The 25,342-nt window shown below is 52.0% G+C and overlaps 1 protein-coding gene across 1 annotated transcript in view; it reads left to right on the forward strand.

The window, feature by feature from the left end:
- The first annotated feature begins 1,624 nt into the window (after nucleotides 1-1,624).
- Nucleotides 1,625-25,342, forward strand: part of LOC126991189 (uncharacterized) — a 31,697-nt gene continuing 7,979 nt past the window's right edge. Inside the window, exons 1-5 of the mRNA XM_050849962.1 lie at nucleotides 1,625-2,067; nucleotides 2,508-2,740; nucleotides 2,859-2,974; nucleotides 10,953-11,156; nucleotides 11,279-11,405. Coding sequence (XP_050705919.1) covers nucleotides 1,625-2,067; nucleotides 2,508-2,740; nucleotides 2,859-2,974; nucleotides 10,953-11,156; nucleotides 11,279-11,405 — 1,123 coding nt within the window. The remainder of the gene's footprint in view (nucleotides 2,068-2,507; nucleotides 2,741-2,858; nucleotides 2,975-10,952; nucleotides 11,157-11,278; nucleotides 11,406-25,342) is intronic.

Raw genomic sequence — 25,342 nt, forward strand, 5'->3', positions numbered from 1 at the left:
CTGTGTCTCATCACCGCCGTGTCCCTAGTGTTTGGACCCTGCGACCCATCACCGCCGTGCCCCTAGTGTGTGTGACCCTGTGTCTCATCACCGCCGTGCCCCTAGTGTTTGGGACCCTGCGTCCCATCACCGCCGTGCCCCTAGTGTGTGAGACCCTGTGTCTCATCACCACCATGCCCCTAGTGTTTGGGACCCTGCGTCCCATCGCCGCCGCGCCCCTAGTGTGTGTGACCCTGTGCCTCATCACCACCATGCCCCTAGTGTTTGGGACCCTGCGTCTCATCACCGCCGTGCTCCTAGTGTTTGGGACCCTGCGCCCCATCACCGCCGTGCCCCTAGTGTGTGTGACCCTGTGCCTCATCACCACCATGCCCCTAGTGTTTGGGACCCTGCGTCCCATCACCCCCGTGCCCCTAGTGTGTGTGACCCTGTGTCTCATCACCACCATGCCCCTAGTGTTTGGGACCCTGCGTCCCATCACCGCCGCGCCCCTAGTGTTTGGGACCCTGTGTCTCATCACAGCCGTGCCCCTAGTGTTTGGACCCTGCGACCCATCACCGCCGTGCCCCTAGTGTGTGTGACCCTGTGTCTCATCACCGCCGTGCCCCTAGTGTTTGGGACCACACACTAGGCCCAGTGTGGCCCTATTGTTTGGGACCCTGCGTCCCATCACCGCCGTGCCCCTAGTGTGTGTGACCCTGTGCCTCATCACCACCATGCCCCTAGTGTTTGGGACCCTGCGTCCCATCACCGCCGTGCCCCTAGTGTGTGTGACCCTGTGTCTCATCACCACCATGCCCCTAGTGTTTGGGACCCTGCGTCTCTTCACTGCCGTGCGCCTAGTGTTTGGGACCCTGTGTCTCATCACCACCATGCCCCTAGTGTTTGGGACCGTGCGTCCCATCACCGCCGCGCCCCTAGTGTAGGCGATCCTGCGTCTCATCACCACCGTGCCCCTAGTGATTGGGACCCTGCGTCCAATCACCGCCGTGTCATTAGTGTTTGGGACCCTCTGCCTCATCACCGCCGAGCCTCTAGTGTTTGGGACCCTGCGTCTCATCACCGCCGTGCCCCTAGTATTTGGGACCCTGCATCTCATCACCGCCGTGCCCCTAGTATTTGGGACCCTGCATCTCATCACCGCCGTGCCCCTAGTATTTGGGACCTTGCATCTCATCACCGCCGTGTCCCTAGTATTTGGGACCTTGCATCTCATCACCGCCGTGTCCCTAGTATTTGGGACCGTGAATCTCATCACCGCCGTGTCCCTAGTCTGTGGGACCCTGCATCACATCACCGCCGTGCCCCTAGTGTGGGCGACCCTGTGCCTCATCACCGCCGTGTCCCTAGTATTTGGGACCCTGCATCTCATCACCGCCGTGTCCCTAGTATTTGGGACCTTGCATCTCATCACCGCCGTGTCCCTAGTATTTGGGACCTTGCATCTCATCACCGCCGTGTCCCTAGTGTTTGGGACCTTGCATCTCATCACCGCCGAGCCTCTAGTGTTTGGGACCCTGCGTCTCATCCCCGCCGTGCCCCTAGTGTGTGCGACCCTGTGCCTCATCACCGACGTGCCCCTAGTGTGTGCGACCCTGTGCCTCATCATCAACGCGCCCCTAGTATGGGCAACCCTGCGTCTCATCACCGCCGCGCCCCTAGTGTGTGCGACCCTGTGCCTCATCATCAACGCGCCCCTAGTATGGGCGACCCTGCGTCTCATCACCGCCGCACCCCTAGTGTGTGCGACCCTGTGCCTCTTCACCGCCTTGCCCCTAGTGAGTGCGACCCTGCGGCTCATCATCAACGCGCCCCTAGTATGGGTGACCCTGAGTCTCATCACCGCCGCGCCCCTAGTGTGTGCGACCCTGCGCCTCATCATCAACGCGCCCCTAGTATGGGCGACCCTGCGTCTCATCACCGCCGCACCCCTAGTGTGTGCGACCCTGCGTCTCATCACCGCCGCACCCCTAGTGTGTGCGACCCTGTGCCTCATCACCGCCGCACCCCTAGTGTGTGCGACCCTGCGTCTCATCACCGCCGCACCCCTAGTGTGTGCGACCCTGTGTCTCATCACCGCCGTGCCCCTAGTGTGGGGGACCCTGCGTCTCATCACCGCCGTGCCCCTAGTGTGTGCGACCCTGTGCCTCATCACCGCCTTGCCCCTAGTGTGTGCGACCCTGTGCCTCATCACCGCCTTGCCCCCGTGCGTCCCATCACCGCCGCGCCCCTAGTGTGTGCGACCCTGCGTCTCATCACCGCCGTGCCCCTAGTGTGGGGGACCCTGCATCTCATCACCGCCGTGCCCCTAGTGTGGGCGACCCTGCGTCTCATCACCGCCGTGCCCCTAGTGTGGGCGACCCTGCATCTCATCACCGCCGTGCCCCTAGTGTGGGCGACCCTGCATCTCATCACCGCCGTGCCCCTAGTGTGGGCGACCCTGCATCTCATCACCGCCGTGCCCCTAGTGTGGGCGACCCTGCATCTCATCACCGCCGTGCCCCTAGTGTGTGCGACCCTGTGCCTCATCACCGCCGCACCCCTAGTGTGTGCGACCCTGTGCCTCATCACCGCCGCACCCCTAGTGTGTGCGACCCTGTGCCTCATCACCGCCTTGCCCCTAGTGTGTGCGACCCTGTGCCTCATCACCGCCGCACCCCTAGTGTGTGCGACCCTGTGCCTCATCACCGCCGCACCCCTAGTGTGTGCGACCCTGTGCCTCATCACCGCCGCACCCCTAGTGTGTGCGACCCTGCGTCTCATCACCGCCGCACCCCTAGTGTGTGCGACCCTGTGCCTCATCAACGCCGTGCCTCTAGTGTTTGGGACCCTGCATCTTATCACCGCCTTGCCCCTAGTATATGCGACCCTGTGCCTCATCACCGACGTGCCCCTAGTGTGTGCGACCCTGTGCCTCATCACCGCCTTGCCCCTAGTGTGTGCGACCCTGTGCCTCATCACCGCCGCACCCCTAGTGTGTGCGACCCTGCGTCTCATCACCGCCGCGCCCCTAGTGTGGGCGACCCTGCATCTCATCACCGCCGTGCCCCTAGTGTTTGGGACCCTGCATCTCATCACCGCCGTGCCCCTAGTGTGGGCGACCCTGCGTCTCATCACCGCCGTGCCCCTAGTGTTTGGGACCCTGCATCTCATCACCGCCGTGCCCCTAGTGTTCGGGACCCTGTGTCTCATCACCGCCGTGCCCCTAGTGTTTGGGACCCTGCATCTCATCACCGCCGTGCCCCTAGTGTTTGGGACCCTGCGTCTCATCACCGCCGTGCCCCTAGTGTTTGGGACCCTGTGTCTCATCACCGCCGTGCCCCTAGTGTTTGGGACCCTGCGTCTCATCACCGCCGTGCCCCTATTGTTCGGGACCCTGCATCTCATCACCGCCGTGCCCCTAGTGTGGGCGACCCTGCATCTCATCACCGCCGTGCCTCTAGTGTTCGGGACCCTGTGTCTCATCACCGCCGTGCCCCTATTGTTCGGGACCCTGTGTCTCATCACCGCCGTGCCCCTAGTGTTCGGGACCCTGTGTCTCATCACCGCCGTGCCCCTAGTGTTTGGGACCCTGCATCTCATCACCGCCGTGCCCCTAGTGTTTGGGACCCTGCATCTCATCACCGCCGTGCCCCTAGTGTTTGGGACCCTGCATCTCATCACCGCCGTGCCCCTAGTGTTTGGGACCCTGCATCTCATCACCGCCGTGTCCCTAGTGTTCGGGACCCTGTGTCTCATCACCGCCGTGCCCCTAGTGTTTGGGACCCTGCGTCTCATCACTCCCGTGCCTCTAGTGTTTGGGACCCTGCGTCTCATCACCGCCGTGCCCCTAGTGTTTGGGACCCTGCGTCTCATCACCGCCGTGTCCCTAGTGTTTGGGACCCTGCGTCTCATCACCGCCGTGCCCCTAGTGTTTGGGACCCTGCGTCTCATCACCGCCGTGCCCCTAGTGTTTGGGACCCTGCATCTCATCACCTCTGTGTCTCTAGTGTTTGGGACCTGCGTCTCATCACTGCCGTGCCTCTAGTATTTGGGACCCTGCGTCTAATCACTGATGTGCCACTAGTGTTTGGGACCCTGCTTCTCATCACCGCCGTGCCCCTAGTGTTTGGGACCCTGCGTCTCATCACCTCTGTGCCTCTAGTATTTGGGACCCTGCGTCTCATCGCCGCCGTGCCCCTAGTGTTTGGGACCCTGCGTCTCATCACCTCTGTGCCTCTAGTATTTGGGACCCTGCGTCTCATCACCGCCGTGCCCCTAGTGTTTGGGACCCTGCATCTCATCACCGCCGTGCCCCTAGTGTTTGGGACCCTGCATCTCATCACCGCCGTGCCCCTAGTGTTTGGGACCCTGCGTCTCATCACCGCCGTGTCCCTAGTGTTTGGGACCCTGCGTCTCATCACCGCCGTGCCCCTAGTGTTTGGGACCCTGCATCTCATCACCGCCGTGCCCCTAGTGTTTGGGACCCTGCGTCTCATCACCGCCGTGCCCCTAGTGTTTGGGACCCTGCGTCTCATCACCGCCGTGCCCCTAGTGTTTGGGACCCTGCGTCTCATCACCGCCGTGCCCCTAGTGTTTGGGACCTGCGTCTCATCACCGCCGTGCCCCTAGTGTTTGGGACCCTGCGTCTCATCACCGCCGTACCCCTAGTGTTGGGACCCTGCACATCACCGCCGTGCCCCTAGTGTTTGGGACCTGCGTCTCATCACCGCCGTGCCCCTAGTGTTTGGGACCCTGCGTCTCATCACCGCCGTGCCCCTAGTGTTTGGGACCTTGCGTCTCATCACCGCCGTGCCCCTAGTGTTTGGGACCCTGCGTCTCATCACCGCCGTGCCCCTAGTGTTTGGGACCCTGCGTCTCATCACCGCCGTGCCCCTAGTGTTTGGGACCCTGCGTCTCATCACCGCCGTGCCCCTAGTGTTTGGGACCCTGCGTCACATCACCGCCGTGCCCCTAGTGTTTGGGACCCTGCATCTCATCACCGCCGTGCCCCTAGTGTTTGGGACCCTGCGTCACATCACCGCCGTGCCCCTAGTGTTTGGGACCCTGCGTCTCATCACCGCCGTGCCCCTAGTGTTTGGGACCCTGCGTCTCATCACCGCCGTGCCCCTAGTGTTTGGGACCCTGCGTCACATCACCGCCGTGCCCCTAGTGTTTGGGACCCTGCGTCACATCACCGCCGTGCCCCTAGTGTTTGGGACCCTGCGTCACATCACCGCCGTGCCCCTAGTGTTTGGGACCCTGCGTCACATCACCGCCGTGCCCCTAGTGTTTGGGACCCTGCGTCACATCACCGCCGTGCCCCTAATGTTTGGGACCCTGCGTCACATCACCGCCGTGCCCCTAATGTTTGGGACCCTGCGTCACATCACCGCCGTGCCCCTAGTGTTTGGGACCCTGCGTCACATCACCGCCGTGCCCCTAGTGTTTGGGACCCTGCGTCTCATCACCGTGCCCCTAGTGTTTGGGACCCTGCGTCACATCACCGCCGTGCCCCTAGTGTTTGGGACCCTGCGTCTCTTCACCGCCGTGCCCCTAGTGTTTGGGACCCTGCGTCTCTTCACCGCCGTGCCCCTAGTGTTTGGGACCCTGCGTCACATCACCGCCGTGCCCCTAGTGTTTGGGACCCTGCGTCACATCACCGCCGTGCCCCTAGTGTTTGGGACCCTGCGTCTCATCACCGCCGTGCCCCTAGTGTTTGGGACCCTGCGTCACATCACCGCCGTGCCCCTAGTGTTTGGGACCCTGCGTCTCATCACCGCCGTGCCCCTAGTGTTTGGGACCCTGCGTCTCATCACCGTCGTGCCCCTAGTGTTTGGGACCCTACGTCACATCACTGCCGTGCCCCTAGTGTGTGGGACCCTGCGTCTCATCACCGTCATGCCCTTAGTGTTTGGGACCCTGGCTCACATCACCGCCGTGCCCCTGTGTTTGGGACCCTGCGTTTCATCACCACCGTGTCCTTAGTGTTTGGGACCCTGCGTGTCTTCACCGCCGTGCCCTTAGTGTTTGGGACCCCATTCTAACCAGGGGGGGCTGGGCCCCCCCCTGGAACCCCCTCCACCCCCTCCCCACACGTATATGCGATTTCTTTCTGCGAGGAGGTATTTCTGGCAACACCCGTTGCACCACCGTCACGGCCGCCGCCACAGGAGGTTGCGCTTTCGTGAATATTATCCCGTATTTTCAATAATAAATAGTCCTTGAATTGGATTTTAAAAGCGTTTCCATGGTTGTTGAACATTTGTAGAAAAGATACACAAATAGCTAAAGTTGTTTCATAAGGTAGGTAATGGATTGAGGTACTGGCACGGTACTAAAACGATTCTTAACCCAACAGTTGGCTCCATTAATCCTTGTAGGGAACCGTTGTTTTGGTGGTGGAAGGCCAAATCACTGAAAAATGGGCTTCCAAAATGTCCCTAAAATATCACAAAAATAGGGAATATTCCTTAGTGTAAAGTAAGGAGAGTCCCTGACGTATACTCCTGTAAGTTATTCTAATAATTATAACCTAGCAGCCGCCGCAGCGGGTCTGTTGACGAGTGTCGGGTGCGTAATTGAATGGTCACTGTAGTGAAACCCCCCCACCGCCGGCGCCCCAATCCGTATAATTGAGCAACTCTTGGGAAATGTCATGTTTCATAAAAACATATGGTATAATACTTACAGTTAACCCGTCCACTTCTTGTAAGTTGATGGTAGATTATTGTTAGCGAGTAGTTTGGGGTACAAAATGCAACAGATTTGTGACAGCTGTCATATATGACCCGTTAGTGACCTAACGATTGCTATATATCACCCTGGCCTCCATTTTACTGAAACTATGAGTACGCGCGTCGAACAATATCCGGTTGGTTTGTGACACGTAACAAGCTTCATGCGACCGCTATTCACAAAACGCTCATATGTCACACGCCCGGGTCACTATATTTACTCGATTTTGGGATAGTAATCGGTCCTTTTGTCTAACTACATGCATACCAATAAAGAGGTTGAGGTTAAATAGTCAGTCAACACTTACCGAGAGGTGAATTATAATGATATTTTGAGTGAGAGAGTGGGAGTCTGGTCCATCCATCATGGCGGCGCGATGAAAACTGGCCAGAAACTGCCTACGTGGTGCTGTCTGCGCGATTCAACTAACGTAGTAATACATTCTGAATATAATCGTTTAGAATTATAAAATACAAATACTTGCGCCATTATTTGCTTTAATATAGAGAAGAAGATAACGTAAAACTCGTAAAGACCGTTTTATATCCGAAATCGTAATGATCCATGCGTGTACTGACTTGGGAACTAGTTTGTAAGGTGCACTGCAAGGCAGGTACGAGGCTCAGTCTGTGCATAGAGGCGCTCGTGAAACAATAACAATGGACTTAGAAAATCCAAGCCACCTAACTTTATAATTAACGAGGCTTGTCCCCCTGGCCCCTCCCCAAGGTAAAACGTATAAGAAAATGCATTATAATAATAATTCTTTCACGTGCTAATTTACTACAAATATTGGTTTGGAGTGGTGCTTCCTAAGATTAACCGGCAGTATGAATATAGGGAAAACACACACACACACACACACACACACACACACACACACACACACACACACACACACACACACACACACACACACACACACACACACACACACACACACACACACACACACACACACACACACACACACACACACACACACACACACACACACACACACACACACACACACACACACACACACACACACACACACACACACACACACACACACACACACACACACACACACACACACACACACACACACACACACACACACACACACACACACACACACACACACACACACACACACACACACACACACACACACACACACACACACACACACACACACACACACACACACACTTATCCCATTGCGCTTGTTACCTTTAACAGTTGGTAATTGAAGTGTTGGTATTGCATCAGGGTTGAGTCTCTTAAGGCGCTGCGGCTGTGATATGTGCAGTAGCTCGTGCTGAAGACTCCTCTCGTATGCATCTGCTGCAAAATGTGTGCTGCAAATGCGATCCTGAGAGCACACTCCTCCTGGTGTTCCCTGGCACAGGCGTATCCACTGCCTCTTAAGTGTTTCATTCTTCGGTACTGTATGGAAACTTACACTGTTTTCCATTGCAACTCGTTTGAATCTGTAATTGCACTTGTCTACAGAACATATTGCGGGCACATTTCACACGCTCCAAATCTTATCCCAGACGCACACTCATAGTACATAGAAAACGGAGCGAGTAAGAGAAACGAACCGTGGCTCACCCAGGAGCAAACTGACTGCGATGAGAGGCCTGGACCGAGGATTCATCCTCTCATTGTTGTCACGGAATAGCTAACCCCCCCCCCCACTGGGAGGCGAAGAGGCGAAATGAGTTGACCTGCTTTGAATCGGCTTGGATCAAGACCCTTCTCCATCCGAAATTGGGCTCTCATTCAGCCACTAACCTCTTATTTCATAAATAGGAGTAGTGATGAGCAGGCTTTCTTTTCTTTGAATTATTTTTTGCCCATTGATATGCTTCCTTTAATATGAGAAAACCATTCCCTATCTTTCTCAATACGGTGTATTAACGAGATATGGAAAATTAATGCGCTTCTATGAAACACGTAATGATAACATCAAGAAGATGATGTGGTTCTGGACGCGAGGACAACGTGTTTTTGCTGTGTGGAAGGCGTTGGCGCATGCCTTGGGAGGCCAACATATTACAATGGGTCTTGAATCAATGATTGAGGTTTCCATCCTCGAACACAACAGCGGAGGCGTTGCCTCTCTCGGCGAATTGGACGGGCTGATTCAGTAACTAGAGTGATTATTCAGGGTAAGAAGCAGTTAGCGTGGTGAGTGCACGGGCCAATGCAAGATCCGGGATTGCCACAGTTTACCTTCCCCTGGTTTTCCCAGGTTCCCATTTATCGACAAGCCCGAAATGGATGGACGAGCCGGTGGGTGAACTGCACGCCGCCTCCTGGGCCGGAACTCAAACCAAGGCCCTTGGAGTGGTAGCACGGCACGCTGACCCTGCTCCACGGAGGCGCATGCTAATAATGAAAAAGAGGAAAAAAAAAGAAAAAGATCAAACTAAAATAATCATGAGGAAAGTTTGTTCAACTGAATATCAAAACCGAGATTAAGTATATAAGCGTTGATGGACCTGGAGACTCAAAAACACACACACACACACACACTCTCTCTCTCTCTCTCTCTCTCTCTCTCTCTCTCTCTCTCTCTCTCTCTCTCTCTCTCTCTCTCTCTCTCTCTCTCTCTCTCTCTCTCTCTCTCTCTAACGTACACAAATGCAACACCCCTTTATTTCCACTTCTTTCTTTATCTCGTTCCTCCTCCTCCTCCTCCTCCTTCCTATTCTTTCTTTATCTTCCTTATCATCTACTTCTTCGTCCTCCCTTTCTTAGTTGTTACCAGCGCCACCATCACCACCATAACTAAATATCTCCCTCCCCTCGTCTTATTTTTTTACCCTCAATAATTTGCCAATCCGAATCCTGTGTGTGAACGAGAATGGGGAAGATGCGGGCAGAATTTGATGAGGGCGAGTGACAGATGACATGCCTATACGAGATGAACCCTTACTTCCTTGATTCAGTGGTATAGTTAGTTACCCATAGTACCACACCTCGGGTTTAGAGAATTGCCCATTGTGGTAATAGTAGTAGTAATAGTAGTAGTAGTAGTAGTAGTAGTAGTAGTAGTAGTAGTAGTAGTAGTATTTGTAGTAGTAGTAGTAGTAGTAGTAGTAGTAGTAGTAGTAGTAGTAGTAGTAGTAATAATAGTAGTAGTAGTAGTAGTAGTAGTAGTAGTAGTAGTAGTAGTAGTAGTAGTAGTAGTAGTAGTAGTAGTAGTAGTAGTAGTAGTAGTATAGTAGTAGTAGAAGTAGTAGTAGTAGTAGTGGTAGTAGTAGTAGTAGTAAAAGTAGCAGCAGCAGTAGAAGTAGTAATAGTAGTAGTTTAATTTTTACAGCGAAGGCAGCAGCTCAAGGGCAAAAATATATGATAATAAATAAAGCCCGCTAAGCACTGCTCATATGAAAGAGAGTAGTGAAGAATGGTCACAAGAGAGGTCAACTTCGGGTGGAGAGGTGTGTTGATACTCCTCTCTTGAAAGAGGTCAACTCGCAGGTAGGAGGAAAAATGTATAGACGTAGCAATGCTGTTCCAGAGTTTACCAGTGAAAGGGATGAACAAATGAAGATGCTGGTAACTCTTATATAAGGGATTTGGACAGTATAAGGATGAGGTAGAGAAAAAAGTCAAGTGCAGCGGGGCCGCGGGAGGGAGGGAGGCATGCAGTTAGCAAGTTCACAAGAGCAGTCAGCATGAAAATATCGGTAGAAAATATAAAGAGATGCAACATGGCGACGAAATTTAAGAGGAAGGAGTCTGTAAGTGAAAGGAACTGAGTTGATGAGACGAAGAGCCTTAGACTCCACTCTGTCCACGAGACCTGTGTGGGGGGATCCCTCACACAGTAGTAATAGTAGTTTTAATAGTAGTAGTAGTAGTAGTAGTAGTAGTAGTAGCAGTAGTAGTAGTTATTGTTGTTGTTGTTTTTGTTGTTTTTGCTGTTGTTGTTTTATTGATCTTGTTTTATTGATTTTGTTGTTTTTGTAAGAATATGAGTAGTTGTAGTAGCAGTACCAGTAGTGGTAGTAGAGGTAGTAGTAGTAGTAGTAGCAGTAACAGTAGTGGTAGTAGAGGTAGTAGTAGTAGTAGTAGCAGTAACAGTAATGGTGGTTATGGTAGTAGTAGTAGTAGTAGTGTTAGTTTAGCAATGGTAGAATGAGTAATAGGAGCAGCAAGCGTTGCAACAGTCGTGTAGTTATTTAGTTGCCAGTGAACTGACAAAGTCTAACATCGTTCTCCTCGACGCGGGTCAGCTCGGCACCGTCGCCCATGAGATCGGCCACGCCATTGGGTTCGTGCACGAGCAGAGTCGCCCCGACCGTGACGGCTATGTGGTCATCAATTATGGCAACATCCAAACTGGCAAGGAACACAACTTCAATAAGTACAGCACGTCAGTGGTCAACACCTACGGCATACCATACGACTACTCATCCGACATGCACTACGGCTCTACAGTGAGGGACTTTGCATGAGTATGGTTTTCTTCTTATCTTGATGACTATGCGCTCCCTTATTGTAAAACGTCTCGTCGTCTCTAACTCCCCGAAGCAGACTCTCCCATTGACACATCTTTCAGGGTTTCAGCAACAACGGCAGGTCGACCATCACCACCCTATATCCCTTGGCGCAGGAGCTCATCGGCCAGCGCACGAGACTCTCTCACAGGGACATACTATTGGCCAACACCATGTACGGCTGCATCGGTGAGTATGATATATGAGTAAAGAAAGGCGTGTCAGTGTAAGGAATAAACGATGGCACTATATTGTAAGGAAGTTACGGCACATGTATAGTATTATATAGCCAGTTTCATTTACCCAGATTTAGCTTTGCTGTGGTATATGGTCACCGTTCTTCCTTTAAACCTATCAACAGTGGTGTCCCGCAGGACTTTGCTTCATCTCCCATTATCTATCAGTTCATAAAGCTGAAGAAGCTATCACCTTCTTCAACACTAAACATCCTCGGTCTATCCTTAACTCAAAATCTCAACTGGAAACTTCATATCTCCTCTCTCGCTAAATCAGCTTCCTCGAGGTTGGGCGTTCTATATCGTCTCTGCCAGTTCTTCTCCCCCGCGCAGTTGCTATCCATATACAGGGGCCTTGTTCGCCCTCGTATGGAGTATGCATCTCACGTGTGGGGGGGCTCCACTCACACAGCTTTTCCGGACAGAGTGGAGTCTAAGGCTCTTCGTCTCATCAGCTCTCCTCCTCCTACTGATAGTCTTCTACCTCTTAAATTCAGTCGCGATGTGACCTCTCTATCTTCTATCGCTCTTTTCACGCTGACTGCTAACTGCATGCCTCCCCCCATCCCGCGGCCCCGCTGCATACGACTGTCTACTCATGCTCATCCCTATACTGTCCAAACTCCTTTTGCAAGAGTTAACCAGAATCTTCACTCTTTCATCCTTCACAATGGTAAATCCTGGAACAATCTTCCTTCATCTGAATTTCCTCCTGCCTACGACTTGAACTCTTTCAAGAGGAGGGTATCATGACTCCTCTCATCCCGGAACTGACCTCTCTTTCGGCCAGCTCTTTTGATTCATTTTATTAGGTGCAGCGAGCAGCGGACTTTTTTTTATTATTGTTTCCTTTTTTGTGCCCTTGAGCTGCCTCTTTGTTGTAAAAAAAAAAGATCCTCTTACCAAAACAAACAGTATTATCCACGCTTACGCCGATGACTCTATTCTTCAAAAATAACATCTTTTGACAGGAAACCAAAACTAGTTGCATAACTCAAGGCTTGTCACTATAGAACGAGTAAACTCTGGCCTTGCTACGTTTTCCGAATGGGGAAGAAGGTTAATGTTATTCAATGCCTCAAAAAATCATTTTCTCCAGCTGTCAATTCGAAACAGTCTTCTAAACATCTATCCCCTATTCCCTGGCAACACACAACTGTCCCCTTCGTCCACAATAAATATTATCGGTCTTTCCTTGACTCACAATCTTTAGTGAGAATTTCAGATCTCATCTTTCTAAATCCGCTCCCTCCAAGTTAGGGGCCTGGTATCGGTTACATCAGCTTTGCCCTTCTTAGTTGTTCTCGCGTAGGACTAGCGCTCTGCTGAGGAGAGACAATGAGAGGTATGTCAGGGGTCTCGCTGAGGAAATCGAGGGCCATTTAAAAGCGAATGACTTCCTACCTCCTTACCGAGCCTTGAAAAAGTTCGGCTCCAAGTCTCCATGTAAGATAAGCGCTATTCGAACAGCTGATGGCTGCCTCGTGTCCCACATGGATGGGCAGAGGGCTCGTTAGGCTGAGTACTTTGAGCAGTCGTACATGGCCAACCCTTTAAGTGGGCAGTTCCCAGTTGCTGGGTTGCAGGTGGCGCCTGCCGATCCACCCATTGACGAAAACCCACCCTCTCTTGCCGAGGTCCGAGACACTGTGACAAAGTTGAGGGGTGGAAAGGTACCTGGCATCTGTAACATCAGCGCGGAGCTGCTCAGAGCTAGAGGTGAGGCCATGATCCGTGGGTTGCATGCGGTCTTGACTGTTGTATGTCAATCTGGTACCATTCCTGCTGACTAGAAGAGGGGTTGGTCACCCCTATCTGGAAAGACAAAAGGGGACCACCAACATTGCAATAACTACCGTGATTGTACATTTCTCTGTGTGCCAGGCAAGGTGCTTTTGCCCACCTATTAATGATGCGAATTCACAGCCAGCTGCTGAAGTTACAGAGACCTGAACAGTCTGGGTTCACGCCTGGTAAGTCAACAACTGACCGTATCCTAGCGCTTTGCGTACTGGCGGAGCGCCAGCGTGAGTATCGATAGGGGATGCTTGCAGTCTATGTTGATCACAAAACGTCATTTGACTCAGTGTATCGCGAGGCACCCTGGGATCTTCCTTCCTTCTGATTGCGTTTAGCATCACCAAGTGTTTCCTCGGGATGTAGCGTTGACCCGAACCCCGCTGGTTTGACTACCAAACACTTCAACGGTTCCTTGGTCCGTAGCATTCCCTGTCCAGAGGTAGCGGTTGTCTCCTTGGCCTCAGAGTACTGCCCAAAGTGAGTCAGCTCTAGATTCTGGCGGCCTTCGTCAGAAGATGGCGGTGACGGCTCCTGCTGTGGCTCACAGCAAACTCTATTGTGCCCGGGTCTATGGCAGTGTCATGCGTGTCGATACTGGTGTCGAAGGTCTGGTCTGTAGTCCGTAAAGAGATTACTCGTCAGAACAGTCAGAGCTCGTAGCACCTACATGCTAGTCTCAACGCAATTAGCGTGCCCTCCATTGGTGTTGACCTCTCAGGCAACCTATCCAGCCATAAGCCTTTATACATATCCGTAAGACTCTGCGGGATCGTTATCAGTAGTCAGCGCTTTTTTATTCTACCGAATACTTAGTAAAGGACGGCGGAAGGCTCCCAGCGTACACCTTCTTGCCATGCATCGGTCACGCTGGAACTCTAACATGACAACACAACCAATACAAATGAGCCACAAGATCCACAGTGCTCCGCTTCCACAAACAGCGGACGCACCTAAATTGCATGTATCGTCGGTTGACCATTTTCTCATTCAAACACCGCACGCCACGCTGCCGTCGTACATACTACACTCATTAACTGCCGTGCACTCCGCGCTTATTACCGCACGCCGCGCTTATTACCACTGTCGACTGTCGTGCACACTGCACTCAGTACAACTGTCGTGCACGCCTTGCTCAGTACCACCGTCCACCAAGCGTACCACTACCTGTCACCGCGTGCGCCGTCACCACGCGTAACACTATCTCCATGTACTCCGTACACTGTGAACACCGTCACACAAGGTCCGTTCACTGTCCCACACGCGTGTTTCACCGTTCTCCGTGCACTCCGTGCACTGTGCACACCGTCACACAAGTTCCGTGCACTGTCACACACACGTGTTCCACTTAACAGTGACGACAGCACTAATAAGTCGCCTGCAACCCTCGACACCGTAATCACCTAATAAGTGACAATGACGACACAACACTAAAGTGTCGCCTGCAACACTCGACACCACAATCACCCAATACAGCACTAGTGTGCCGCCTGCAACACTCGACACCACAATCACCCAATACAGCACTAGTGTGCCGCCTGCAACACTCGACACAGTAATCACCCAGTAAGTAACAGTGACGACACAACACTAGTGCGTCACCTGGAACACCTGACACAGTAATCACCCAATAAGTAACAGTGACGACACAACACTAGTGCGTCACCTGGAACACCTGACACAGTAATCACCCAATAAGTAACAGTGACGACACAACACTAGTGCGTCACCTGCAGCACTCGATGCCTTGGTCATCCGTAATTAACAGTTTCTCATTCCACACGTCACGCAAGACGTCACGGCACCTCTTTCCTGCGGGCACAGACTCGCCCCGTGTCGAGAAAGCACCGAGTATCACCAATCGAGCCCAACACAAGGCACCAAACGGCTCCAGCGTAGTCACCAATCATTAGTCATTCCCATACCTGTGGGTGCAGTCAAGTAAATTTAATGTTTTGTTGCCTGGTGGCCAGTGTGTCGGCGAGTCTTCCTTTAACTCCCGTAGATTTTTCTCCTCGCCCAAGGCTCTGCCGCTGGCGCGGTAGAAGGGTGGTGGCGGCATGGTCACTCTTCTCCGCCCGCGCCCTTCTCTCGGACCCCGAGGTTGGCACGTCAACCGCACATAGACCCGCTAATTGTTTACTGTAGCCGTGATATGGCGGCTTGGGCAGGATAAATCAGAAGACCCGTCTTGTTTTACTCACTTTTAATATGCGTGTAAACCTGAGTGAGGTAAAAGAATACAACTCATCGGCACGTGCCAATCAACACAATACAATTACTGCAGCCACATCAAATACACCAAATGTCACCTTCTCCTATGACACAACATCAAACTTATAATACTCACAATTATTGAGGGCTCTAATAATAGCCTCGTCATACGCCGTACGAGCCTTGCGCTCGTTCCTGTCTCTCGTCTCCTCTCCACGGGTTGGAGCCTCACGCTCCTGCCTCTCGTCTTCTCGCCTAGCGTCTGTCCTCCTCGCCTGAAGCAAGCCTTGCTATGGCACTGTGACCCTTGGGTCAGGCATGACATCATTCACTGCTCTTGATTATTTGACGATTATGCTGAGTTCGGCGTCTACACGCTGACTCAGGGACTCTGAGGCGCCCATCGCCGCCCCACCACACTTCCTCCTAACTCCTCACATACATTTCCTACCATTACGGTTACTATCTTATCTGTCATTAGTTACCATACAACACTTCGTAGGCGCGACTCACCATCATAGTCATTAGGTACCATCTTATATATAACACATCATAGGCGCGACTACACCATCATATATACAACATATATCGTAGGCGCGACTACATTTACTGACAGCCATCTCTACTCAGTTCCGTCCTACTATCTCTATCCTAAACTTCAATCCAAAGCTGGATGTTGCGCCTACGTACGCAACAACGTCACTTGCACTCGTGCCCATGACCTTGACTCTTCTGAATTTTTCACCATTTAGCTAAGACTTCATTGTCACTCTATTACTGAATACATTTGTGCTGTTTATCTCTCACCCAACTATAACAGCTATGTAAACTTCTTTGACTACTTGAACTTTAAAGTGGAGCACATCTTGACCCACTCTTCCTTCCCTGAAATCTCCATCTTAGGAGATTTCAATGTTCACCACCAACTTTGGCTTTCATCCTCTTTCACTGACCAGCCTGGTGAACAAAGCTACGACTTTGCTATCCTCAATGATCTAGAGCAGTTGGTTCAACACCCTACATGTATTGCCTACCGTCTTGGAGACAGGCCCAACATACTAGACCTCTTCCTTGCCTCTAACACTTCTACTTACTCTGTCAAACTGTTATCTCCGTTGGGCTCCTACTATCACAACCTTATTTCTGTATTCTGTCCTTCCTCTCCTGTACACCCTCTGGGCCCACCGAAGAGGCAATGCTTCTGGCATTTTGCTTCAGCTTGATGGGGCGACCTACGGGTGTACTTTTTCGATTTCCCGTGGAATGATTACTGCTTTCAGGATAGAGACCCCTCTGTGTGTGCCCTGCGCATCACAGAGGTGATTGTCTCTGGAATGGAGGCACACACTCCACGCACTTTCTCTACTCCTCATGCTAAAAAGACTTAGTTTAATCACGCTTGTTATCGTGCTATCAATGATAGAGGGGCAGCTCATAAAAGGTACCAGAGCTTTCGCATTCCTGCTAACCATGATCTCTACATTTCTGCCCAGAATCGTGCCAAATCTATTCTTCGACTTACCAAAACCTCTTTCATCCAAAGTAAATGTCAAAACCTTGCTTTATCTAATTCTTCCAGAGACTTCTGGCAGCTAGTCAAAAATATCTCCTCCAATTTCACTTCATCTTTCCCTCCTCTCCTTAACCCTGGCGGCAGCACCGCCGTCTCATCTGTCTCAAAAGGCTAAACTCCTCTCTCAGACTTTCTGTAAAAACTCCACTCTGAACGATTCTGGGCATATTCTTCCTACTCACCCTCTGACTCCTTTATGCCTGTCATTAAGATTCTTAAGAATGATGTTTTCTATGCCCTCTTTGGTCTGAACTCTCAGAAGGCTTATGGACTTGATGGAGTGCCTCCTATTGTCGTTAAAGTACGCCTTCCTACAGCCTGTGCCTAAGAAGGGTGACCGTTCCAGTCCCTCATAGCCATATAGCTTTACTTTCCTGTCTATCTATAGCTTTTGAATCAATCCTTAACCGGAAGATTCAAAAGCATCTTTCTATTTCTGATATTCTATCTGATCGCCAGTATGGGTTCCGGAAGGGGCGCTGTACTGGCGATCGTTTTGCTCTCTTAACTGATTCTGTTGGTGGTAGCGAGTGCTCTTGGTGCTAATAGGTTCCCGGATAGAGAAACTCAATATCGGTCAGGGTTACTTTTTTTTTTTTTTTTTTAGAGGTTTATTGTTCAATTATAGAATATTTGTGATGCCCGTAATTTGCATCCATTTCATGCACATACTTGGATACATAATAAATACACGGAACAATATGATATAGTTGGACAAAGCGGGCATCGGCCCGCCGCTGTCGGGGGTGTTCGGTGGCGGTGCAGGCTAGCGGCGTGGTGTCGTGGCGGCGCTGTCAGAGCGCCTCACGCCTAGGGGAGGTGGGGGTGCTCGCGTTGGTTCACCTCGTCTGGCCACCCGTCGCCCGGCTGTGCGGGGTGCGGACGTTGGTTACCGTGGGGGCGGCCTTGGCTTCACACCGCCTCAGGGGCCGGCCGTCTCCTGCAGGACGGGCGGCAGCCGCTGGCGCTGGTCTGAGGCGCGCGGTGGCTGGGCAGGCCAAGAGGTAGTGCACCAGGGGGCGGCGGGCGCGCTCTTCGCAGTACTCGCATATCCGTCCATCGAAGCCGTCGTACAGCTCCTCCCTGGTGCAGTAGCCCAGTCTGAGGCGCTGCAGCAACGCGTCGTCTGCCCTGCGCTGCTGATAGGCGGCGTCCAGTTGGATGTAGGCGGTGGCTGCAGCATACCAGGCTGCCTGCTTCTTTGTCCCCTCCAGTTCTCGGAGCTGCTGGTGGGCGTGGCGGGCTGCTGCGTGTTTGGCCTGTGTCTTGGTCTGTTGCAGGCTTGGCCGCACAGGTTTGGTGACGGTGGGGCTTTGGGCTGCCCTCTTGGCGGCCTCGTCGACGGCGTCGTTCCCTCTGACTCCCACATGGCTGGGGATCCAGTTGAGCCGCACCCGCCTGCCTTGCGCTGCAAGGCTTTGCAGGATGCCCAGGATGGCGGTGATGAGGCCCACGTTGTCCTTGGGGTGGCCTTGGAGCGCCTGCAGGGCCCCCCGGGAGTCTGTGTGGAGCACGACGGTTTCCTCTTGGCGGTGCTGAGCGTGTTCGAGGGCGTTCAGGATTGCCACTAGCTATGTTTGGAGGGAGGAGCAGTGGTCTGATGTCCTCCACGCCCGCTGCCGTCCACCAGTGACGAAGGTGGCGCCCGTCCTCCCCAGTCGGGGTCGACAGAGCCGTCAGTGTAGTACACCGCAGCGCCCTGCTCAGTGACCTGCGCCATGGCCATCAAGGCGTGCTGACGCAGCTCCGCGGTAGTGCACTGCGCCTTGCTGGCGGGCAGCTGTGTGGCAGTGAACACTGTGGCGGAGTGGGCAGAAGGACTGTAGGTGGGGTGCGGGCGGTCCGGCTCTCGCCACAGCCAGTTACCCGCGTGCCGGCTGGTGTTGGCAGCAACAGTGGTGCCGATTAGCCACTTGTTGTTGTGGAGGCACTCGACGCCCTGTGCCATGGCTAACCGGAGTTTTTCCGGCGCCACGCCCTCCACGTCGCGCTGCAGCACTCTGGCCACCCGGCAGGCCATGATGCAGTCCACCCTGCAGGTGAGGGGCACCAGTCGGGTCTCGTTCTGCATCACGCAGGCGCTGGTCCACCGCGGTGTTCCCAACATGGTCCTCATGGCGTTGTTCTGCACCACCTCCAGGCGCCGCTGCTGGTGCCGGGACAGGCCTACGAGGACAGGTGCGCTGTAATCCACCAGGGAGCGCACCCCCCGCAGGTAGTACAGCCGGAGGACGGAGAAAGTGGCGCCCAGCCACGGCCGCGTCATGGCCCTCATGACGTTGAGTCGGGCCAGCGTCCTTTCTCTCAGGTAGGTGACCTGCTGTGTGAAGGTCAGCTGCTGGTCTACCCACACCCCGAGGTACTGGTAGGAGGACGTCCAGGCCAGCCCGACGCCCTGGACGCGCAGCTGTGCGGCAGGCGTGGTGTCCCTGATGGCCATGGCCCACGACTTCCCAGAGGAGATCTTGAGCCCCAGCTCCTTGTCGGTGATGATGTCAAGTGCCTCCTGCGCCCTGGCGAGCTTGTTGCCCCTCCCGGTGACGACGAGGGCGAGGTCGTCGGCGTAGCTCAGAAGAGTGGTGCCCTCCCGGAAGGGCAGCGCCACCAGCTGCTCCATCAGGAGGTTGAACAGGCACGGGCTGAGTATGCCGCCCTGGGGGGTCCCGTTATCGAAGCCCCTGTAGGAGGATTTCAAGCCCTGAAACTTGACCCTGGCCCGCCGCTGTTGGAGTTAGTCCTGGAGCCAGTCGAGTAGGCGTCCTCGGATCCCCTTTCTCACGAGGGCGGTGAGGATGGCGTGTGGGCTGGCTAGCTCGAAGGCTTTCTCGAGGTCGAGGTAGACAGTGATGGTGGGACGGTTGTTGGCGTTGACCAGCAGGGTGATGAGGCTGTCTGCTGTGCTCTTGCCCTTAGTGAAGCCAAACACGTTGGGGTGCGGGCTTCCCATGCGACACTGGAGGCGAGACAGCACCATCCTTTCGGCGGTTTTCCCTGTGCAGCTCAGGAGGGAGATGGGCCGGAAGCTGTTTGGCTCCTTGGGCTTGGGTATGGACTGAATGTCAGCGTCCTTCCAGGCGGGCGGCAGGCGGCCCGCCAGCCACGACGCGTTGAGCAAGGCCAGTAGCGTGGCGTCTCCGGCGGGCCCGGCGTGTGCCAGCATGGAGTAAGTCACGCCGTCCGCTCCCGCGGCCGTGTCTCTCCCTCTCATCGCCCTGGTCAGTTCCTGTGGTGTGAAGGGTTGATCCGTCACGTCAGCCACGTCACGCGCCTCGCTGACCGCCGCGTCGCGCTGCGGCCGTAGACGCTGCTGGAGTTGGCGGGTGTAGGGGGGGAGCTGGTTGCTGGAGCCCCTCGTGGTGAAGGTGTCGATCAACCTTTCTGCCTCCTGGCGTGGGTGAGGATGGGCGGCTGTGCGGGGCTGCGCCGCACCTGAGGCCCTTCTGAGGCTTCTCCACAGCTGGCCCAGGGAGGTGTACTGGTTAAAGGTGGCGCACCATTCCAGCCATTTTGACTCTTTGGCCTTTACGGACACCTGTCGCGCACGCGCCACCACGTCCTGCAGGAGCCTCTGGTTGGTGGCGTTAGGGCGCTTCCTGTACAGCTTCCTGTGCACGTTGACGCGGTGGTTGTGTTCCCGCACCTCCTCGCTGTAGAACCACCAATCGGGGTGTCGGGGGCGGCTCGAGGTGCACCTGGGTCATTGACATAGACAAGACACTAAGAAAAGGTGTTTGTTTGTGTATGCGTTTGTGTGAATGTTGTTTGTGTAGGTTAACATTTAAGTGTTGGTGTATGTGTGGAACAATGCGTAACGGTGGACAACAAAAGGACATAGACGGACAGTAGAAGATAAACGAGTACAAGAAAAGTTAAACATTGAAGACGCTACATACGCAGGGACAAGTAGTGACGATGAACATTTTACATGAAAACACTGAGAATCTTAGTCTGTGCTTGCAGCGCCCCATTTCCCGTCTCACTGGAGGAGAGCACGCGACCGCTTGAGCGGTGCTTGGTGGTACTGCAACTTTTGGTCGTCCTCTCTTAGCCGTTGCGGTGAAATGTTCTCAGTTGCGCCAGACATATCGAAAGCCTTCGATAGAGTCTGGCACAACTCTTAGCTTTCTAAACTGTTCTCTTTCGGATTCTATCCTTCTCTCTGTTCCTTTATCTCCAGTTTCCTTTCCGGCCGTTCTATCTCTGCTGTGGTAGACGGTCACTGATCTTCCCCTAAACCTATCAACAGTGGTGTGGTGGGCTCTGTCCTATCACCCACTCTCTTCCTGTTATTCATCAATTATCTTCGTTCCATATCAAAATGTCCTATCCACTCATACGCTGACGAGTCCACTCTGCATTATGCAACTTCTTTCAACAGAAGACTCTCAACAGGAACTGCAAGACTACAGACTGGAGGCTGCAGAAAGCTTAACCTCAGACCTTGCAATCATTTCCGATTGGGGTAAAAGGAACCTTGTGTCCATCAATGAATCGAAACTCCAATTTCTCCCCCTATCAACTAGACACAATCTTCCAAACACCTATCCCCTATTCTTTGACAACACTCAGCTGTCACCTTTTTCAACACTAAATATCGTCAGTCTATCCTTAGCTCAAAATCTCAACATGAAACTTCACATCTCCTCTCTCACTAAATCAACTTCCTCGACGCTGGGCGTTTTGTATCGTCTCCGCCAGTTATTTTCCCCCGCATACATGCTTTCCATATATACATTTGGGTCTTGTCCGCCCTCATACAGAGTATGCATCTCACATGTGGGGGGGCTCCACTCACACAACTCTCTTGGACAGAGTGGAGTCCAAGGGCCGCTTTGTTTGTGTTGATCGTTACCAATGAACGGTGATCGCCGCTACCAACAAGAAATTCACTTTCACAGTCGTCTTTCGCGGCGCTGTTTGTTTGCATCAGCACCAGAGATTGGAACCTCTGGTAACGGAGCTCTGGTAGCCGCGGGGGCTCCCCAATGGAGCTTACCAATGACATTAATTAGTAAGTAACACAAATTCTTGCTCTCAAATGGTTATATTATTTCTTTAAATAGATGTGAAAAAATATTAAACAATACAGCTACACGCTGCACGGCTTCAATGGTAATATGAGAAAAAAAATTAGGAGAATTTGAATGACATGAACTCACTTCACGTGCTGACCAGTAAACGTCCTGCTGATAATTTCAATTTGATTGATTGATGGTTTATTGTTGCAAAAGTACACAACAAAAAAGAGGGGAGGACTTTAATACTCGTCACCATTATTCACCTGTTACATAAGAACATAAGAACGCAGGAGTCTGCAAGAGGCCGGTAGGCCTGTACGAGGCAGCTCCTTTGACCCTAAGCTCCCGTGTATCTAACCCCACCTAATATCGCTGTCCATGAATTTATCTAGTCTATTTTTGAATGTGACAATTGTATTGGCACTCACCACATGACTGCTAAGCCTATTCCACTCATCCACCACCCTGTTAGTAAACCAATTTTTGCCTATGTCCCTGTTGAATCTGAATTTATCTAGTTTAAACCCGTTACTTCGTGTCTTACCCGGTTCTCTTACCAACAAAACCTTATGAATGTCTCCCTTATTAAAGCCCTTCATCCATTTATAAACCTCGATCATGTCTCCACGCACCCTTCGCCTTTCTAGAGAATGCAAGTTTAACTGTTTGAGTCTTTCCTCGTATGGCAAGTTTCTCAACCCCTGAATCATCTTAGTCATCCTCCTCTGCACCGATTCTAACATTTTGATATCCATTCTATAGTAGGGTGACCAGAACTGAACCGCATAGTCAAGATGAGGTCTAACTAATGCTAAATATAGTTTGAGGAAGACTTCGGGGCTTCTGTTGCTTACGCTCCTTGAAATAAATCCCAGTACCCTATTAGCTCGATTTCTAGCTTGAATGCATTGTGCCCTTGGACGGAGATCAGAGCTCACTAATTTTTTTTTTTTTTTTTTTGTTGTTTGTTATTGCGCGTGTAGGCATTCTCCTGGTGGGGGCCTGATGATCGGGCTTCCAGGGTTCTGGGGGGATGGTCCTGGCCCAGCCAGCTTCTTTGTTTACTTTGTATAGTGGCGCCATCGCATTGCATTGGCTCCTGCTGCCCCCGTTGATCGTTCTTGAGCTTCGACGGCTTCGGCTTCCTCTAGAGGTGAGTGATGGTCTGTCTCAGGACAGCATGTAGTTTTTAAGCCACTGGGCGGTGACTGAGCGTGGGGATTCGAACCGCGTGGGTCCAGAACCCGCGTCGTCCATCACGCAACACCTGTGACCCCCGCCGCGGACCCTAAATCCCTCTCGCACCCAGACCTACTTATGAGAGTGTCATTTAAGCAATAGTTATGTGAGGGGTTGTTCCTACCTACACTCAGAATACTGCACTTCCCTACATTGAACTCCATCTGCCATTTATCCGCCCAGTCATATAATCTGTTGAGTTCACCTTGGAGAATACTAGCGTCCTGATCCGACTCAACTACTCTACCGATCTTGGTATCATCTGCAAATTTACTAACATCACTACTAATTCCTGTGTCTAAGTCATTGATATAAATAATAAACAAAAGTGGACCTAATACCGAACCTTGTGGGACCCCACTCGTAACACATCCCCAGTCAGATCTTTTACCATTGATTTGCACTCTTTGCTTCCTATTGCTAAGCCACGCCTTGACCCAGTTCAAAACTTTACCCTCTACTCCGTGAGCCTGTAATTTAAGCAACAGTCGTTGGTGAGGAACTTTGTCAAACGCTTTACTAAAATCAAGATAGATTACATCATAATTTTCATCTCTGTCAACCGCCTCAAATACTTTATTGTAGAAGGACAAGAGATTGGTGAGGCATGACCTACCTTTTGTGAACCCATGCTGCGAGTCGTGAATTAAGCTATGTTTCTCTAAATGCTCCCGAATGTTCCTGGCTATTATGGACTCCAGCATCTTGCCTATAACCGATGTTAAGCTAATTGGGCGATAGTTTGAAGCAACTGACCTGTCCCCCTTTTTAAAAATCGGCGTCACATTAGCTACTTTCCATAGGCTCGGCACATAGCCAGTATTTACCGACATCTTAAAGATGTCGGTTAGTGGGTCACTGATTATATCACCTAACTCCTTTAATACCCTGTTGTGCCGTAAATCTTTGTCGAACTCGTATTATTCTAGTTAGCCTAATATATGTATGCATAGGGCATATATGTAACGAAATCATCCCTATTAAGTAAAGAATAAATGTGGAGTCTGATAAATAACTGTGAATAATGAATAAATGTAATTGATATAGGTGAAGAGTCTGTCTTGCTGACATCTGCTAATATAAGAGAACTTTAACCCTCTAAGCGAATTAATAAGAAAAAAATCATCGCTCGCACACACCACTTCATAATACATATCGAAGCATTTGTGATCAGTTTATGTATCATTTATTTTGGGGGGTTTATATCATGGCAAAAATGTGGCCCGTTGCTGCTACACGGTAAAGCCACAAATTTGGCCCGTTGCTGCTACACGGTTAATTAATACTTCTCACCATTATTTCACCTTTTCCGCCTAGGAAATATTAGGCCATCAGCAACTTTGAGGGGTGTATCAGCGAGACACTCCTCATTTTCTCATCATATTTATTCTTCACAGTTACTCTTTATATATATGCTTTACGTTTTCGTTTATTTTTCACATTACTCCTTCATAATCCGCCACTCAGCTGATGTAATGTTGAAATTTCCCGCCGCTCCGGCATACCAACACTGCCGAATCACGTGCCTTCGTTTTGTCATGACCGTCACCAAGCTGGTAGTCGCTGATACCACGAAAACAGCGACTGTGAAAGCGGATCAAGGCGATGGTAACGGCTGCTACCAGGATGGTAGGGTGCGTCCCAGACGACTGTGAAAGCGGCCCTAAGGCTCTTCGTCTCATCAGCTCCCCTCCTCTTATTGGCAGCCTTCTATCTCTTAAATTCTGCCACCATGTCGCATCTCTCTCTATCATCTATCAATATTTTCACGCTGACTGCTCTTCTGAATTTGCTAACTGCATGCCTCTAACCCTCCCGCGGCCCCGCTGCACACGACTTTCTACTCAAGCTCATCCCTATACTGTCCAAACCCCCTTATACAAGAGTTAACCAGCATCTCCATTCTTTCATCCCTTTCACTGGTAAACTCTGGAACAGCCTTCCTTCGTCTGTATTTCCTCCTGCCTATGACTTGACCTCTTTCAAGACGAGTGTATCAAGACACCTCTACATCCGAAACTGACCTTTATTTTCACCACCCAACAGTTA

Source organism: Eriocheir sinensis, chromosome 6 (assembly GCF_024679095.1).
Source record: "Eriocheir sinensis breed Jianghai 21 chromosome 6, ASM2467909v1, whole genome shotgun sequence".
NCBI classification, from domain to species: Eukaryota; Metazoa; Arthropoda; class Malacostraca; order Decapoda; family Varunidae; genus Eriocheir; species Eriocheir sinensis.